The sequence below is a fragment of the Protobothrops mucrosquamatus genome, unplaced genomic scaffold (assembly GCF_001527695.2).
Source record: "Protobothrops mucrosquamatus isolate PMUCROS unplaced genomic scaffold, P.Mucros_1.0 scaffold1837, whole genome shotgun sequence".
Taxonomy (NCBI): domain Eukaryota; kingdom Metazoa; phylum Chordata; class Lepidosauria; order Squamata; family Viperidae; genus Protobothrops; species Protobothrops mucrosquamatus.
In genome coordinates, this window is record NW_015387969.1 from 156,791 (window position 1) to 177,553 (window position 20,763).

At 33.8% G+C, this 20,763-nt stretch overlaps 1 protein-coding gene across 1 annotated transcript in view; it reads left to right on the forward strand.

The window, feature by feature from the left end:
- Positions 1-20,763, forward strand: part of NEGR1 (neuronal growth regulator 1) — a gene marked incomplete at its 5' end in the record, with an annotated part of 240,001 nt that overhangs the window by 140,996 nt on the left and 78,242 nt on the right. Inside the window, 2 exons of the mRNA XM_029285541.1 lie at positions 4,663-4,783; positions 10,867-11,018. Coding sequence (XP_029141374.1) covers positions 4,663-4,783; positions 10,867-11,018 — 273 coding nt within the window. The remainder of the gene's footprint in view (positions 1-4,662; positions 4,784-10,866; positions 11,019-20,763) is intronic.

A 20,763-nucleotide genomic window follows, 5' to 3' on the forward strand; every position in this document is an offset into this window, starting at 1 on the left:
TTATCCGGTTTGTTTGTTCGTTCTTTGTCATCATTTTCTGAGAGTTTTTTAAATGTAAGTTTAAGTTAAAGATGTGTTTACTTATGTTGTCAAAGTTATTTTTAATCTCATCATGATTTGGAACCATTGTCATTTGAATCTGTCGCAGCATTCCATACATTTCCTCCGGGAAAATATTTGTCTTTTCTTGAAGTATTGCTCCTGCAGATCTTTGATGTTCCAGGCTAGGGCCTTCAGAAGGAGATATTAGGTGTGGTTTCCTGCCACTTTTTGATAGGTATGTAACATCCATTTTGTTTCCCCTCTCCAGATAGTCTTTCACTGGTACCATAGTCTCTGTAATTAGTCTTGTTAAACCAGCCAATCTTAAAGTCCAAACAACCAAATCTTATATAGTTCTTGTCTTTGTATATGGTTTTTATAATCCAATATGTTTCCAATTATGAAAGCACCATTAAAAGCGGTATTTTATAATAGTTCTTCTATTCAGGGGTCTTGCAATTATCAGCCAGTCAGATTTAGAGTCCAGGATGTTTAACCACCTAGGAGCTTTCCAATAAATCCTTCCCTAGAAGATTAGCCAAAAGTCAAGGTTTTTCTTTCTCTGCAAACAATTCTTGAACTTAGAAATCACAGCTCAGTAAGTATTTATAATTCCAGAAGGTCAGCAGTTTTTAAAACAAATATAGTTCTCACTCTATAGTAGGTAGCCCAATGTGTTTGCTTTCCTCTGTTCCCAGCTGTTCTCTATTTGGCAAGAAGCCACTGAAGTTCAAAGGAACAAGTTGTTCTTTATTTCTGGGCATCTTGCCAATTTCTGAGTCAATGCAGCTGTTGTTCTATGCTCTAATCCTCCACTAGATGTCAGTAGCCATTCATTTTCCAACTTTTAAAGCAAAAAGTTATTTTCTTGCAATTTCATAATACTCTTTCAGATGTAAAATCTTAATAGTCTTCGTGATTTTCAAATTTATTCAGACTGTAGTATTATTAAGTTCATTTCACTATATTTCTGTCCTCCATAAAAATTAAGTTGCCACTTCCGTCTATGGAAGGGTGGAGGTGTAGTCCCCCCCTTCTCACTTTCGGAGGATTTTTTGCTTCTTGGGGATCTTTTCCAGGAAATCAGTTACAAAATAGAAGAGAGAAGATCGATATTCTCACCACTTCAAAACATGCTGTTCCTGGTTGTTCTAGTTAGTGCTTTTGTACTTCGGCTGCTGGTAGCTTGGGCTAGTCACTAGTATACAGCTAGACTTTCTCTTGTTGGGTTGGAGGGCTTCCCCCGGATCAAACGGATCATGATCCACAGGAGGGCCCTCCTTCTTTGTCACCTTTCTGGGGCAACTTTAGACCCATTTAGGGTCCCCTGGCAGGGTGAAACCAGCCGTGGTGTGTGGAGCTCTGCAATCCCTCCGCCGCGCTCTGTGGCTCAAAACCGGAAGTCTCCTATTTTGTCACATTTTGAGTTGGAACATGAAAGCCACAATTTATGTTCAAGTGAAGACATTTAATCCTTTTGTAAAATACTGTATTCTGGAAAATGGAATGAGATTGAGCCATGCCAAGTAATTGTCAGATTTTCTCAGGTAAAAAAATCATGCACATTTGTTGTAATAATCTAGAGAAAACCTCAAAAGCCAAGAACATGAAAAGGTCCTCAAGCTCATTAAAAAGTTGAAAGATCAAATTTGGAATACACAAAAGCATTTTAGCTACTGTTTGCATCTCTCAGGAAAGTTTTCTAGGCCAGCCCATGTCATGCTTGTGGTAATTCTACAACTGCTGAATAAGTATTAAGGCTTTGCAGGACATCGTTTGAATTGATCACAAGACTGGTGAACTAATTATGAGACTCATGAAGATGCCACCAAGTGCCTTGAGTTCTCAGTAAGCAAAACTGAGTTGTGCAAGCAAAATGATGCCACATGCAAGGAATAACTCCAGGTGCTAATAAATATATCCTGCTCTGTGAGTGAATCCTGTCAGGTGGTCATATTATCATTTCAAGAAATGCTAGAGAAGGGAAAATGTTTCTTTGCAAAAATCCCTGCTGGACTTTTTAAAGGTTAAACAAAGCTGGAGAAGAAGCCGCAGTCACCTCATGCATTTAGGAGGAGATTTGTAATCTCCCAGCTGCTTTGCAGATGCTTAAATTTTAATGTGATTGTTTTAAGGAAAAGCAAATAATAACTAGACTTTGCTGGCAGCTACTGCTATGGATTGTTTATTGCAAGAGTTCCAGATTTTCTCCCAAATAAAATGGGGCCCAATTCTTTTACTGATGGCACAATGACACTGATCGTATTCACACACACACACCACACAAATCCCTCTTCAAAAGCTTCAAAAGCACCATGTAAGGTCTTATAAATAGCCATTAAAAGAAAAATAAATTAGTTGTATGAGAGAGGTATCTCAAATGCATCTTCTGTTAGGCCACATTAATTTTTTTCTGTTTATTTTTGTTGTATTTCTTCTATATTTTTCTCTAGTTATCCTTTAGTTTGGTTGTTTTGGGGGGTTCCTCTCCTGTTTAAACTTTCCTTTTCTCTCTCTCTCTCTCTCTCTCTCTCTCTCTCTCTCTCTCTCTCTCTCTCTCTCTCTCTCTCTCTCTCTCTCTCTCTCTCTCTCTCACTCACACAGAGAGACACAAACACACACACACACACACAGAGAGAGAGAGAGAGAGAGAGAGAGAGAGAGAGAGAGAGACACGTCTGTGTGTACAAGTATACAATAGGAACATGTTTGTATGTATATGTTTGTGTGTCTGTGTATATATACACACGCACACATCCAAACACATGCACAAATATGCCTCCAAGGAAGTCATGGAAAAAAGGCACAACTGCCTTAATAATTTGAGAAGAGATGGTTTATGTGCACTCCCTTTTAATGATTTGCATAGTCTTATTAATATTGCCCACATAAAAATGTTTTACTTGACATAAGTTATTACTGAGCATTGTTATTGTTTAGGTGTTTCAAAATAATAAAAAATTAAATTGAAAAGAGTGTGATTGGCTGATTTGAAAAAAAAAGATTGGAATAATGTAGTATTGCTTAGTGTGTTTGTTTCAGAAAAATATTAGTATCAATTAGAACATTTATAATGGCCTCACAGGAAATTTGCCAAGAACATTAGAAGGATTATAATTGCACCTTGGATTTAGTAGAATTTAAATCATTAACTACCAGCATATTTAAAGGTCTGATTCCTCATTTTCTGGTGCAGATATATTTTAAACATAACAGTATAAAGAGTATGCTTTAAGAAGAGATCCAAACAATTTTACAGGAATTTTAACTGTACTGTATATATAAAACACTGTGTATAACTATGTGGGAATGGAAAGATCCATTGAAATCAACAAAAGTATCTCTGGTGGCTAGCAGAGGAGCAAAAAAAGTAGAAAAAGGAGAGTTTGAATAAATACATTGTTTATAAATATGGTCAGTTGTACTATTAAAATTAATAAGTTTGTACCCTAATTACATTTGCAGTTTTCTTTCACATGCAATATTTCTGCATATAACTTTACAAATTCATCCAAAGTTTTAAACATAGATCTCTGGCATACCTTTTTCTACAATTACCCAAATGTCTTTCTTTCTAACATAGAATAAGAGCCCAATGCCTGCTTTTCTTTAACATACTGTATGTTTTCCTGATCCAAATGTATTAATGCAAGTTGCCCCAATATGTTTATATAAAAATATATACGTTTAATTTTTTTTTTCATATTCAACATTTAAAAATCATGCATTCTTTTCTATGCACATTGCCCAAATAATATTTTTAAGAGGGTTTTGACACTAACAGACTTTATTCAGATCTCTTGTGTACGCTATTGTAAAGTCTATTTTGGTAGAGCTTGTTAATATGTTCCTCTAGAAATAATTTAGGGAGAGGAGGTGTTGCACATCTTTAGTTAAAACAATGTTGAATATTGGAGAAGGAAAGCAAAGACAAGCAAACTAGGGTTATGCTGGCCCCGCAGGAAATGATGCCACTTCGGTAGCCTTGCATCTTTATTGTAACCAGGATTTTAGAAACAAAGCAAACATATTGGCAGAAGTATGTTTGACTGTTTCACATTTTGCTATTGATGGACCCAATAAAATACTTTTATCTTGCTCTACAGGTTTCTGAGTTTGAATGCCTTTATCTTAAACCAGGGGTCTTCAAACTTGGCCCTTTTATGACTTGTGGACTTCAACTCCTAGAATTCCTCAGCCAGGCACACTGGCTGAGGAATTCTGGAACTGAAGTCCACAAGTCATAAAAGGGCCAAGTTTGAATATCCCTGTCTTAAACAGTAGCATCATCATAGGGAAGAATCATATTTTGGATTTTTGACCTCCCTTTTGTAATAAACTCAGTGAGCAACTTTAGATCTAATCTCCCCTCTTCTGCAGTTGTAATAGGTGGAACAGATTAACAAATTTCATTCTAAGATTCCAAGAAGCCCGACATAAATAAATCAGGTTGCATTCCTATATTATTTTCAAAACTGTTTTCATTATTATTATTAAATGCATATGCTACCCAGATGCCCACTTTGAGCCAGGGAATAAACTTACTGCTGAGCAACATGTTTGACATGGCCTTCTAACAAGTGCTTAATGTCTCAAAAACATATTTGTGCTTCCTTGCAGTTGCCCCAACAATTCAAGAAATAAAATCCAGTGGCGTCACTCTTGGAGGCACTGGATTCATAAGATGTGAAAGTGCGGGTGTTCCTTCCCCATCTTTTGAATGGTACAAAGGAGAAAGAAAGTAAGTTTGGATACTTTGCATTTTAATAAGGCGGGGGGAATCTTTATGACTTTTCTTAACGTATGTGTTGTCAAAGAAAGTGGTCAATCCAAGGTGGGATTCAGTTACATGAAGTTCACTTCTATGATCTAAATATAGTGAAAAGAGTGTTCAGTAGAGGTACCAAAATCCAGGGGGGAAAGGTTATTTTAATTTATTTTAGTTATGGGAATTATAGTCCAGTCACCTATGGACATTCTAAATTGGGGAAAACTCTGCTAGTAATAATTAATCATAGATGCTGTATACATAAAACACTTTTTTTTTCACTTGGAGCTGATGTGAATTGAAAACCTGTAGTAGCAATAGCAATAGTTGTAATTTGATTCAGTGTGTACCTGTAACTAAGCACAGCCCAGGTACAAAAGAATAATATTTATTTTTTTATTTATATTAAATTTTTATCATGTCTTATTTTTTATAAATAATTCTCCTTCTTCCTCCTATTTTTTCCCACAAGAGCAGCACTGTGGGGTAGATTGGATTGAGAAAGAATGACCAGCCAAGGTCACCCAGCCAGCTTTCCTAGCTAAGGCAGGACTAGAACTCACATCTCCTGCTTTCTAGGCCAACACATTAACCAGTACACCAAAGTGGCTCTCAATAATGTATGATATAACTCTCAAAATAATGTATAACTACAATTAGCATTAAAGCAATATGGTAATCCATAGAAAACATTTCCTTATGAAACCTTTCCTAATACAAACATGACCATAATATAATTTTATAGCTAATAATGGGAAGGAGAGGACTTTCAAGCTTTCTAAATGCTAAAAGATCATATTCCAAATGTATTTCAATTTTAATAATTTGTATTGGTTTGTCAAAATATAAAATACAAAGAAAAATTTAAAAAGTAATAGAAAACTAGAAAAAGGGAAAGGAAAAAGAAAAAAGATAGTATGAGAAAAGAAGAGAACAGAAAAAGGCACCAACTTTTGACTCTCTTTAGCACAGTAGAAGATAACATTACAATCACAGCTTTTTGCTTTTGCACAACAGTATACACAAACCATTTTTATACCAATAACCTATCTAATAAAAAAACAAAATCAAAATTTTATTTTCTTTTTCATTGCAAGCACAAAATCTGGAAGCAATTTCAAAATAAAAGCAAGATTAACTAGATTCTCATCTTTGGATAAAAAAAAAATCAGTTTGACCATCTCTGCTTTTCAGTGGGGAATAATATTCCAAATGTATTTCAAGCAAGAGTCAAATTCCCAAGTGTAGGAACTAAATGGGGACAAGTCCTCCCAAGCAAGAGAGATTATTTAATACAAGAAAAATTGAATTGACTTTGATTGTATACTTAGGACAATGCGTACAGGAGGATGAATTTTAATATAAATAGCTGGGTGTTCTTATACATACAGCTTTGGAGGTCTGCACCTGTTTGAACTTCTAACCAACCAATGTAGGGACTGGGGAAAAAAGAAGAAATAAAGGTGTATCAAGAGAGATACAGACCATATGTGGACAAAGGGCAGAGTCAGGAAAGGACACGTATAGGGCTTTTTGAACTTTACAGGGAGAAGTGAGTTTGGAAATTCTTTATTTAACATGAAAATGAATGTTTTCTATTTTTATAGGACACATTTCAACATTCATTGTAGATTCACAGTGATCCAAAAGCTGTGGTACAGAATGAGCGGAATAAAGTAGTATATATAATTCTGAACAGCAGGTAGCAGGTAAAATTAGCACTTGTTATTTCCTTAAATCAAATATTCTGACAAGTAGAACATTAAGGAGAAACATTTAACAAACCTCTTTCTACTGTTTGTCTAGTAGTTATACACCAGGATAAAAAACCCCAGGAGACCATGACTTTTAGTCCTGCCTTAGACATGAAAGCTGCCTGGATAACTTTGGGCCCATCACTTTCTCTCAGCTCAACTCACTTCACAGGCTCGTTGTTGTGGAGAAAATAGGAGAAGAAAGAAATATTAGTTATGTTCACCACCTTTAGTTTTTTATAAAAATATCAAAGGTAGCATATAAATATATAAATTAAATCTGTTTCTACATTCACCAAAGATAGTTATGAAGCACTGGATGGATTAACCTGAATTATTTATATCAGCCTTTCCCATATTGGTGCTTTTCAGAATTATTGGAATTACAACTGCTAGGATTATATCAGTCAAAAACTGGAAGGCACTTGACCTAAGAAAGTTTGCCCTATTAAAATTATAATTAAATAATTGTAGCTATTTCTGTTTGTTCTTGTTAACTGGCCCCAGAAATCTATAACAAAAGGGACGTTTTCCTTAGTATCTTTCTAATTTATTCACTGTCTACATAAATTTAACACTTTAGAAATAAAAACATGATGCAGTTCACATTCTTTTTTCAGAGGATATTTGTATTTGGTAAACAGGAACTAATAATTAAAAACTTGTGACAGAAATATTTAAATTTTAAGTTTCATCGTATAGCTGCCTGCATGTAAATAAGCCTTATTACACATAGCATGATAGTACAGGCATGTACAGAAAAAAAAATTAAAGGAGAAATATTCAACTTTGCGTGATAAACCAACAATTCATTCTCAGGATTTTGAAAAAGACTACAGTATCTATTTCTTATGTGTAATATTCTGCTCTGGATGGTTAAACTAAAATACATTTTATATGCAGAACTGTGTGGTGATTAAATAAAAAATAGAACATTAATGTAATGTACAATATTAAGTCATCAATATGCAGCTATACATTAATAATGATAGATACCGGTATATATATTTTGCTGAATGCAAAAAAGTACTTCTCTCCTAGATTTATGATGTGCTGTCTCCATATATCAAAATTAAATGGTAACTTATTTATATAAGTATGAATTCTGCTTTCAGGATGAAATATAAACAATTCTTGGAGTAACCAAGCATAGCTAAGTATTTTCACATTTAACTATATTTTTCCAAAATCTGAATCAGGTTACAAATGCCCAGTTCATAAAAGGGTTGAAGAAAAAAATAATCAATCTTGGTATCTTGGCTCAGTATGTTTGTGGTATTATTTATGCCAGAAAATCATAATTGTTATAAGATCAGCCTCTACCATTGAAGAAAAGATGTCCAGTTTGACTTCAAAAAAAGGACAGAAAAAAAATCAAATTTCCCAGCCCTATTTGGAGAGATTAGGAGGCATGTTCTAAGTTAGTTCACATAAAAGTGTATCAGTAAAAATGTGTGATTTAACTGAATAAAATCTATTTTTTCTTTCCACCAACAGTAAGTTCCATTGAATAAAATCCACTCTGAAAGAATGCAGCTATCAATAGGTAGCAGTGGATAATTTTTGCCCAATTTAACTCTTACCCCATTGTTCTAGCAATTTCTCAACTTCTGTAATACATTTTAAGAAAGAAAGGAGATGCCTGCAGAATTTACTCCTTACTCATCTCTCCAATGGAGTCTGTCACTGGATCAAAAATCAGAGAAAAAAAGTATTTTCATCCATGGGAGCCAAATTTTGCACTTAACCCAAATTGCAAGATAAAAGAAAAGAGAAAAAAAAAACCATGAGCATTCTATTATAGCTGGAAAATGAGCCATTTTTATTTAGAGAGACTTTTTCCAAAGGAAAAAAAGGGGGGGGGGGAATGTCCCACACAAGTACATAAGCATAATTTATGTTGCATTATGTTACACTAAACTTGTCATTTAAGTTCAATCTAAATTTGCTGTTAAATTTTGTGGCTGTTTTCTGTGCCTAATTCAAACAATTGTTTGATGGTTTAGTCAGCAAGAACGTTGAAGAAAATTAAAATTGAAGAGAATTTGAGAGAGGGAGCACAGACATTAAAGAAAATCTGATGCTTTATGCTTACCCACTGATATGATAGCTTTTTCAGTCCTCATTATTTTAAATAAAGTAACTGAATTGTACTTTTACTTCATAGTTGAGTAAAGAGGTAAAAAGTGACCATTTTATGGGTAATCTATGTTCTGGCTTCTTTTGCAATGATGACATTTTATACAAGAGAAAATTCTAATCTGGGTCCTTCATTTAGTAAATATCAATAAGGTTAGCTAAAGTCATAATATTTATCATGTATTATTATGCAAAACAATATATATATATATATACTCAAACCTAAGAGTTCTAATGATGCTTCCATAACCTAATCCATGTGTTATATCTGTTCTATAATTAAAATGTTCCTGTGTGCTATCTTGCTTTTATAAGTAATTTTTATTTACTATACATTTTTATATGCTATACATTTAGTTTGAAATCAGAGAATTTTGTAGAATCAAAGAACAGTTAATATGTGCAAAAGGTGATTATGATATGCAATGAAACTTAAGCAAGTTGGTGCATAATTTGTTATCTATGAGTAGTATATTTAGGTTTCTTTAGAAATTCAGCATTGTTTTGGAGTCAGAATGAAAAGTAATTTTAATATGTACATGAATCAAACAGGAGAAGTAAGTGAAGGATATGACAGGGTCTACAATAGGGATGTCAAACCGGCAGCCCATGGGCTGGATGCATCATGCCCATCCTGGCTCCACAAAGGCAAAAAGCATTGCAATACATCACAATATGTCACATGACACGATCAAGTTTGACACCTGTGGTCTATAAGGATAGGTGTCTTCCAAAGAGGACAAGGGTTTCAGCTGATATCACATATATCAACTGATACATCTAAAGTCATTAATCTCCAAATATTGCCAAATCCTAACTACAGCATCTAAATATGCCTGCTAAAGTTGCTGGGAATTGTTGTAAAATAACATTTGGAGATCTCCAATTTTCTCATATCTGAATTAAACCAAATAACAGACATTTCCAACAGTTGGAGTAGAGCAGGGGTCTTCAACTTCGCACTTTTATGACTTGTGTATTTCAACTCCCAGAATTCCTCAGCCTCAACCTGGCTGAGGAATTCTGGGAGTTGAAGTCCACAAGTCACAAAAGGGCCAAGTTTGAAGACCCCTGGAGTAAAGGATAGAGACTGATTCACAAAGCCGACATAAAGTACTTAAGTGAAGTTCAAGATCTGTGCTTGACAGATATTTTTTTTTATACCTTAGAAAAGTTTTGATCATGCAGAGAGATCCCAGTATAGGTCTTCAGCTGACTATACAGGGTAGACATAATGTACATAATAGACTTCATTTAAATAGGGCTTAATTTCCAAGCCATCAATATATCATCTGGATAAATCAACTCAATAATTTTCATTTGCTTCCTCAAAAAATAAATTCAGTAACAAAATACAATGTTATTACTCTGCCTTGCTTGAAATCCACATTAAATATTTTTGTCTTTCCAGCTACTTTGGTAGTATCCAAGACAAGGAATGCAAAAGATTCTGGAAAGTGCTAATAACTCCCAGCCCAGAGTTTCTCAATCTTGGTAACATTAAATGAAGTTCAATCTGCTGGCTGCCGAATTCTGGAAGTTGAAGTCCATATATCTTAAAGTTGCTATGTTTGAGAAACACTGTCCTAGTCTTATGGCCTGCTTTTTAAGTCATTTGCTAATCTTTATCTTACTGTGCCCTGATTCTCCTGGACTGTGAGTAATTAGTTCTTGCTGTTTATCCCTAGCATTCAATTATAGCTTGCCCTGCTCCTTCACAATTGAAAATGAAAAGAAATAAAGCTTCATTCTAAAATGAATCATGGTTTTCTTTCACTATTTGCCCGCATTGTATCATTTCATGTATACATTTATTGGGCGTCTTGTCCATTTTTTTCCTGAATCAACAAACCAATTCTGAATTTAGACTTCCTTAAATTTAAGAAACGTGTGCTTAAGGAAGGAAATGTGTTCTGTGGTCTAGTGTTATCTGCATAGATGATAGTCCTTTGCTAAATTACGGTTCATTAGAAAAATATGGCACTAGCATTTTTTTGTAAATATGGCATTAATGGTTTTCATAGTTTGTGTTTATTCCCATTTTTACTATCCTACTTTGGTATAAGTTAATATATTTCATTCATGTATAGATTAAGTCAAAAATGCAAATATATTTGCATGTTAATTCTAACAGAGTACTTTTCCTTTTCTCCTCCATTCTAGATTGATCAATGGGCAACAAGGAATTACTATAAATAGCTACAGTTCAAGATCATTTTTAAATTTCAACAATGTGACAGAAGAGCATTTTGGCAACTATACATGTGTCGCTGCCAACAAATTAGGCACAACCAATGCCAGCCTGCTTCTTAACCGTAAGTCCAGAAAAAATACGAGAAATGTTCAGGTGGTAGGGTTTTTTTTTCTTAGCTCCCCTGAAGGAAAGAAACTGTGCTTCTCTAATTCGGGTTCTCTTTAGGAATTCTGCATTATACAGATTTTTCTGAGCATTTTCATGCTTCTTTAATTAGATGTGCCCTGTGATTACATCAGACCTCAGGGTGAAATCAAATGTCTGGTTCAGACATTGCCTGATAAGATCTTTAACTGGACTACTAAGATGTAGTCCAGTAATGGGCCATTAGATGAATATCAGGGATGTATTATTTGGAATTCTTAAATGTTCTTTCATATACAGTCCATGTCATGGCATAATAATAATACATACATCAAGATATTCACAAAGGCCTTCAGCTTTTGCATGTGCTGTCGTGAGACAAGGAGGGCTTTGACTGGCACTGATTTGGATTGATTAGCAAGTATGTTGTTACACTTTGCAGCATAGTCTCATAAGTGAGGGTGGGTGGTTGTGTACACTAAAACAGTGGTGGATCTACCATAATGATGTGATTGGTCAAAAGTTTTAACAATAAAAAGTGTGATATTAATTTTGAAGTGTGAACTCTGATACTGTAGCTGCTGCCGCTTATCATGTTATACTGTACCTTATGTGTAACTCTTTTGGAATTCAGTTAGTTGACAATAAGCAATTGACTGGCACATTTCACTGAGTGTTACAATAAATAGAATCTGATTAAAAAAATATTGCCTACCATTTTTAAATTAGACTTTGATTTCTTAATTAAAATGTGCATGAATAAAATAAAGCTGGTGATACATTAGGAAGATACAACAAATAATTGAGTGGTTGGAATAGAGTAATTAGAAAAGCTGCCAATACTAACTAAGAATGCAGAGCCCCTGTTGGCCAACTATCTTTATTCCCCTGCAGTGTTACTATTGGTATATGAAGACAAAGTGATTTTATCATGATTCTGTCAGTTTCGAACGACGTCGGGACTTCGTTGAGAAAGACAATCACATCTTCTGTCGTGTAAAGTCGAAACCGTTTTAAGGATGATAGAGTCTTAGGTCGATTAATTGACGAAGATAAACACAAAGAAATTTTCTTAAACTTATGGATGTAATACTTTCTTGTTGTCTCTAATGTAGAAAAAAGTGTTTAAGACAAGATTCCTAGTAAGATAATGCAATGTCTGTGGTACTTCCAATGTTAAACAACTCAGATGATGAACTTTGTAATGGCAGAAGATAGAGTATTAACTCGTATATTTTAAAATAGCTTTCTGACATTCACAGTACAATTATGCCTGGCTTGTAAATTGAATGCTGGGACAAAGTGCTTTGAAATAATAATTATTATATTATATTATATTATATTATATTATATTATTATATTATATTATATTATATTATTATATTATTATATTATATTATATTATATTATATTATATTATATTATATTATATTATATTATATTATATTATATTATATTATATTATATTATATTATTATATTATTATATTATATTATATTATTATTATATTATTAATATAATATAATAAATATAATATAATATAATATAATATAATAATATAATATAATATAATATAATATAATATAATATAATATAATAATAATATAATATAATAATATAATATAATATAATATAATATAATATAATATAATAATATAATATAATATAATATAATATAATATAATATAATATAATATAATATAATATAATATAATATAATATAATATAATATAATATAATATAATATAATATAATATAATATAATATAATATAATATAATATAATAATCAGTAATGAAAGATTGATTGAAAAAGTAGTAAAAAATGAGCAGGTTAAAATTTTGTGGAATTTCCAAATACAACCTGATAAAGTCTTGTGGCATAATACAACAGACTTACCAGAGGACAGTAGAATAGAAAACAAAGAATTGAAAAAAATCACATGTCAAGATGTAAAAATCAAAACTGGAAGTTTATGGCATAAACCAACCATGGTGGCACTAGTGGTTACAGCAATCTGGGTGCTATACCAAAAATCTTGGAATGAACTTATAAAATCTGTAAATTGACAAAATTTCCAACTCTCAATTATAAAAGGCCTCACTGCTTACATCCTTACATATACTATTCTGATACATTGTGACAACCTAGGTTTTTAGGAAGGACTCAATGCATGTGAAGGCCAATATTGACTAAATAACTGGCAGTTGTGAATTTTATGTTGTTGTATGTGAATAATAATAATTCATAGTACGAATCTGATTTAAAAATATCTTCTTTGGATACACTTTCGATGTGACCTTCAAGCTACATCAGCTATAGAAAGACATTATTGGGATAATGTAGTTTCTAGTATATATTTATATTTATTAAATATATTTATTAAAACTAATAGGAAGTCTACTGAAAATATGTGTAGTTCTGTTTGCTTATATCACAATATATAAACAGCTATGTTTGGATATAATGTACCCATATGACCTATTAAAAACACAGATAATTTTTCAGACCAGATCGAGACTTAACTCAAGGTTACTTGTGACAATTATTTGTGACTTTACTTGATTTCTTTGAAACTGGAAATTCCGCTAACTAGAAAAAAAATAGTGCTATTACACAGAGAATTGCATAGCAGGACAAAGGTAAGAGCTTTGGTTTAAACTCTGACAAAACACAAAAGTTTTACTGATAACACAGCATATTATTAGACTGTAGGTAAGTAGAGAACGTTTTTATTAATTTGTTTTTTTTAAAAAGACCTCTGTAATTACAGGTTTTTCCATTTTCTGAAATTGGTGTTCCGATCAAGAATACATAAAAATAGTATGTTAACAAATCAACATTTTAATGAACAATGAAGTAAGGAGGAATAGATTTTAGTATCAGATATTTCTTCTGACAACAAACTAAAAAAGAAGTGACAATTTTATTTGCTATTTCAGAGAATTCACAAAACTACAGAATAGAATTTGCTACTATGATGTGAGAACACAAACCAAAGCCAGGACCTCAGTATTATTGATGAAGCTTAACAGGTTTCAATGCCAAGAGAATAGATATCCAGCAACTACAGGAATTAAACTTTATACCTGTCTGTTCAGAGCAATAATAGGGGTTATACAGCATAAATTGCTAAAAATCACAGAAATGTGGCTTGTTTTACAAAGAATATGATCTCATTGATAGAACAGATACGACGAAAGTCAACTCAGAGCATGGACGGACAATTTGTGGCAAAGTAAACAAGCCATCAGCAGCCAGAATAAATTCCAAATGCTACACAGATCTCATGGTGCCATGACTAAAATAACTAGATGCAATATTCTAATTAGTTGTGACTAATCCATCATCTCATCTATTTATTCCAAAAATATTATTTTTGAAATACATTGTCTGTGCTTCAAACATATGCTACAAGCACTGTAGGGTTTCAGAGATAACAATTTAAAACTTATGGGCGTGTACTGTGGATAGTCCCATCCTGCCATCTAGGGGTTCATTTGAAATATTTCCATTGTTTACTTGCAGCTTTCTCTTCTTGGGAATATGGAAAATTTGTCTATACTATAAATAAAGACACACATATTGTGATTCATTAAACCCATTCTCCCAAGCATGCAAGCTCTTCTATGCTACCTATCCAAGATAAAAAAAACTACAGTTTTTTTATCTTTTAAGTGAGACAAAGAATGAAGGAGCTAAGTCTCATTTAAATATGCTAACTCTGCTTTTGAACTAGCACGGTGTCAAAACCAAATGAAAAACGCTTCCTTAAAAATAAATCTGGGGAAAATAGGAAAATAATGCTAACCTTAACCTCCATTACCAACTCTCCAATTTAATCATTTGTCAAATGCAAGGAAATGGAATAGTTTTGCAATTAAATATTTGTATAAAAAGCTACCACATCTACACTCAAACTGCTAAAACTGCAAATAAAATATCCCTTGTATATCATGATACTGTATGCATAGTCAGACAAACAAAATCCTTGAAAAGGGACATTTCTTACGGGTTATATGTCTGAATATAGGTTTCTACTATATCTCTGTATTAGTCAGAGAGAAATGTGCATAAGATTGCAATCCAGGATTGTTTGGCCCTTGTTTCAAAAGGAGCCTCTGAGATGAAAGCTCTCCAGCTTATTCAATATAATATTCATGGTTTCCACTGTTCCTCCTCTCAAACTTTCTTCAGTTGCCTCTGCATACCATTCTGAAATGCCTTCATAAAACACAGAAGATTAAAAGGTTTCCCTATTCCCACAGAACAGTTAGTTAGAACTGCAAAATCTCGGAAAGCTCTATCTTATTGCCTCTAGATTAAAACTTAATGAGAATTTCCTCTAAAAAAAATAGTCTGTTTTCGCATTGGTCTCTCGAATCCATTGTATAATGTCATTTCAGTAGGTGACAGCACCTGGCTGACCATATCTGAGTTTGTCAACTAAGCTCCAATGAGCCTGATTATTATTAGGAAGGGAGAATCCCAGGAATCTTACTCTTAGCTGGGAAGTTTAAAAGCATTCCCAAAGAGGATAGCAGCAACTATTACTGTGTTGTTGCCAGCTGAAGCCCATGGAGGTGGTGTTGACATCACCAAAGCTTTACTGAAGTGAGACTTTTCCTTTAGTAACATATGTCATTGAGCATTCCTGTCTTAGGGTGGTGCTTCAGATATACCTGAATATATAAATATATAAACATATGACATACCACTACCAAATTATTATATTTTTCAGATAGAAATCTACAAGAATTAAAAACCTAGCTTTCGTTGGCAAACTGCCAACTTCCTCAGGGCTGTAGTTCATACAGGGCGGGAGAAGCTCCCTTATAGCTGGCCATTACTCTGCTTATAGCTGGCCATTACTTGTAAGCATGATGCACGCCTCATGGGGACTGGCACGGGTGTTTATGGCTCCATGGGTCGTCCTGGAGCACAAAACGAACGGCTGCACCCTCCCCCTACTTGTGCAACCTGGGATAAAGGGTGTTTCCATCCCATAAGCCAGTTATATCCTCCACCGTTCTCCAATTCAGGAGTAGTTGCAGGGTCACTCCTGCGGGAAAAAGCATCTCCGGTGGAGGAGTGTGCTCATGAAGGGAGGACTGACTCTGGGACTGAAAGTAGGAGCAGGAGCCGAACCATCTGTAGCAAGGAGATTAAAATCCTCATTGACCGGCCACACCCAATGACTAGGGCTTGGTGCCGGATGCAGAGTAATGGCCAGTTATAAGGGGGCTTCTCCCGCCCTGTATGAACTACAGCCCTGAGGAAGTTGGCAGTTTGCCAACGAAAGCTAGGTTTTTAATTCTTGTAGATTTCTAAGGAACAATTTTATAGGTTTTAGCCATGCATTGTCTTGTTGGTTTCAACCATTAAATATTTTTTAGAGTCTCTTTTTTCTCCTGGTGTTCTTTACTTTTGTATTCTACTATGTATCCTCCCAGGAGTCATGGGTATGTCTTTTGTGTTATTTTTAATATATATCTTATTTATATCTATATGATATATAGCTGATATATAGCTGATATGTATATATCATAAATGTTTGCTTTAATTTTGTTCACAGTTCTATCTGAAAAATATAATAATTTGGCAGTGGTATGTCATATGTTTCAGATATTTGGCCTACAGTGAAGAAGTTGAGAATTAGCCAAACAAAAGCAATTGTACATGATATTTTAAAGAGAATTCAGCTCTATATTCCAAAGTGTTTATCACTGCAGAATGCTAAAATGTCATTAAGCAGCTGTCACAGACTCATTTTAATGTTGGATTATGTGATCTGTTTGTATACCTATCATATGTTTTCAGCTCTTTGGAGATGAAAGGTGCAATAGAAATGTTGAAATATGGTAATAATGCTGGTGAAATGTAAATACCATGTTGCCTTGAACATCTGCTTTCGTGAAAGAGAAGAAAATAATTTCTTTACATCATGAAAAAAATGCTGTTCATTTTCCAGCTAATGTAAGGTTCAGCAACAAATGGAAATTTTTAATCAAATCAAATTTAGGGAGAATATAAAGTTGCTATAAGTTGTCATCTGAAAGAATGGAAAGAAGGAAAGTTGAATATTCTATAAATGGAGGTAGCACAGACAGTGTGCCTCTGTTTGGGCAAGAAGCTGAAACTAGCATTTAAAAAGAAAGAACTGTTTATGTTGTCCCTCCCTTACATTTTAGAAGCTTAAGTCTCTTTTTAGTTGAAGTTCTGTTTGTACCAACAGGATCCTGATAAGGTACTTTGATAGTATGACCCCAGGGGTCCTACCCAGCTTGTTGACCACCTCACTGGTCACATACTGAAGCATACCATCAAAGAGTCCAAGAAATTCTCCCAACATTCCCAACAACGGTGTGAGCGGAATCTTGACAAATCAGTGTGAGGTATTATCAGTAACTTTAGACTTTCAGCGTAGTTATACATGCATTTTTCCCATTTACTGATTGTGCTAAAGTTGCTGCTCTTGGTTGAAGTCATTCAGAATCAGTTCAAATACAGCAGGGTCTTCACACTTGGCCCGTTTATGACTTGTGGACTTCATCTCCCAGAATTCCTCAGCCAGCATGCCTGGCTGAGGAATTCTGGGAGTTGAAGTCCACAAGTCATAAAAGGGCCAAGTTTGAAGACCCCTGAAATAGAGTGCACATTTGCTGCTTATATATCATCAAGATTCCTGCAGTAAAGCTTGAAATATGAAATGCCTATATTAGGTAGTTCCTTCTTCCCTCAAACCAACAATCATTCAAAATGGTAACTATCAGTTCCTTCTTCCCTCAAACCAACAATCATTCAAAATGGTAACTATCAGTATAAATGGAAACTCTAATTTGCCACAGTTGTTATTATTAAGGTTGGTCACACAGTCAGCCAGATGTTTAGACTGAATTTGGCATTTTTGTCCATCCATTGATTGCTTTCCAAGAACCTGGGATAGGCAGATGTTATCTGGTAGGATTAAAGGTATCATTGGAGGATATAAGCTGTTCCAAGTAAAGCTTGTAATTGATGACTATGATTTTTTTGTCAGTGCTGATGGTATTCAAATGATGTTTCAGATGTTTTGGAATTGTGTTCAAGTCTCCTATTATTATTGGTACTGTCTTTGCTTTCTTTTGCCATAGTCATTCTACTTCTATTTGCAGGTCACTATTCAGACATATTTATCTTTCTTATCAACAATTGTTAAGATTGGGATGTCATGTGGCAGTTGCTTTTTTGTTAGAATTCCAAAGTCCTAGAGCACTTTAAGGTGTCTATTTCCTATTATTATCCTTATTATGCATAGCTCATTCCTTCTTATGATTACACATTTTTCTGTTGATGACCTTGTGTGAAAATGAGTAGCAAACATATAGTATCTTTTTGTAAAACCAGTACTACTGACCTGAATGGTTTTTTCTAAATCTTTGCTGCCATGTTTTACATGAATACAAACCCCAGGTTAAAAGGTAGGAATTCTAAATGTGTCTTGAAGTTTTTAAAACATTCTTTCCATCACATATACTTATGACTGCTTTGATTTGCAATCGGAACAAACCCTATGTATAATTATCCAAAGTGCAAGCTTAGATGTGATATAATCTACTCCCAGAGAAATACATGAATATAGGATTGTAGCCTAAATTCTTTTTTTTTAAACCCTCAATGTTCTATAGATGGAGCTTAATTATCCAAACAATATTTATACCTAATAGTAATATATGTGTTTTGTTATTCTTTCATTTTCTTTAATTGCTATTGTTAATTTCAGTGCAACACAGTCTAGAATTCCAGTGCTGTTTATGAATGCAATATTTGAAATGCTTTTGTCACAGAAATACATTGATAATGTAGTTCAGTGTGTCTACATCTCATTAATCTTTCTGACCATTTGCATAGTCCGTGACACCAGTGATCTATTTAATATTGCAGAGATTCACTTATGGAAAGTGATTCCTTTGGTTGAATGGCTCCCTTTGCTGAAAAAAAAGGCAACTCCAGACTAAAAACGTATTTATCTGTGTGCAGATGATGACCAATGCAAACACTTGTGTAAAAGTCAGAATGAATTATTTCTACTCTGTGGTCTGTGCAGTAAATATTCTGATTCTCTTCATGTGCCTCAGGTGAGAGCGTGAAGACTGCCATTTCAGTTCTTTTAGTTCTAGTGATGACTGCTTTTGGAAAGGGGGGACACTGGGAAGACATGTTTTTCAGATTAGAATGTTACACTGGATATTTGATTTGCATGGACAAATAATTCTAGATCTTGCAGCAGTATTTTGGTTTTTATTAAGGTAGTGCAATTGTTTTTACTGTACAAGGCAACTTCTCTTTAATTTGTCCCACCTCTAATTCAAAATTCTTTGTGGAGCTCCACCTCTGTTGTGCAATTGAGAAATAGGGGAAGTATCATGCTCAGCTCCAAATGTTCTGTTTTGCTTTTTAAATTACCTTTAGGCCTTTGGCTGAAATAATATCTTAAGTGTAAGAGGAAGAGGAAGAGAAGCTATTAAGCTTTTCTTCATGTTTACAATTATAAATTATATAGATATGTTTCTTCTTTTTCTCGTTTTACTTTGGAAATAGTATTTTCCACTACACCCACTTCTATTTTGCCCCTACTGAGAGCTGTAGGTATGTTAGTATATTAAGCAGTGTTATCTGAAATATCAAGGATAAAAAAGGCAGAACACAAACTACAGTTTACTAAGAATGGCTTTTGAGACTGTCACAGATACAATCTCAACTATTTCAAGAAGCTGACTTAATAAAAAGATTGTGTAATTTTAAAACCTCTGTTTTGTTTCCCAGTTTACATTTCTTGTAAATGTTGTATCTTTCCTTAAAAAAAACAAACTTGCCTTGGTCATTGTAGGGGCCATATCTATCCATGCTAGATAATAGGAAAAAAACAGAGACATTTTCCTGATCCATATTTCATTTGGGAATGAATAGGAATGGGGTATTCCCTTTTGACCATACAGTTTAAGTTTAGCTATCTCTAAATGAAGAATCTAACCACAAAGAAGATTGAGTGATTCTCATACAAATCTACATTTTAATCTGCTCCAGATGTAAGTAAATAACAAGTTCTTAATTTGATAAGGAAATAATGGTTTCATGGATATTGTTTACGTATGATATCCTCTGCTGTGTCAAATAGTGTCATTCTTATTGCTGCATTACTCTCTCTCTCTCTCTCTCTCTCTCTCTCTCTTTCTCTGTGTGTGTGTGCATGTGTGTGTGTGCGCGCAGAGATTATATGAAATATATGTGATTCTTGCTAATAAGTTTCCACAACGGAATATTTTTAAAATAATTTGTTATTTGTAAAATGAACTGCAAAAAAAACATTGACTCTGTGTAATACATAGAATGGGGATATTCTGAGAATTTTATAAACATCTGTAGCAGAGTTTGCTAGCTTGTTTATTTTTTAAAAACTCCATGATCTCACTGAGTACTGTAAGCTTTTTTGCCATCTCTGTGGAAGAAAGGCTGTCTCCGGGGAAATTTGGTTTAAATCACTTCTGTGTTAACCAATAGCCTATTCTTTCCTAGCTCTGCTCATTTCACAGATGCTAACCATAAATACAGATCATGATGATATTGGACTACTATTTTATTATGTACTATCAGATTCAGACTGTAGAAGACTGTAGATTTTTGTTCATTTTTGTCCTTGATTTGTTTTGTTGTAATTTTCAACAGGAAATTAAATCACAGTTC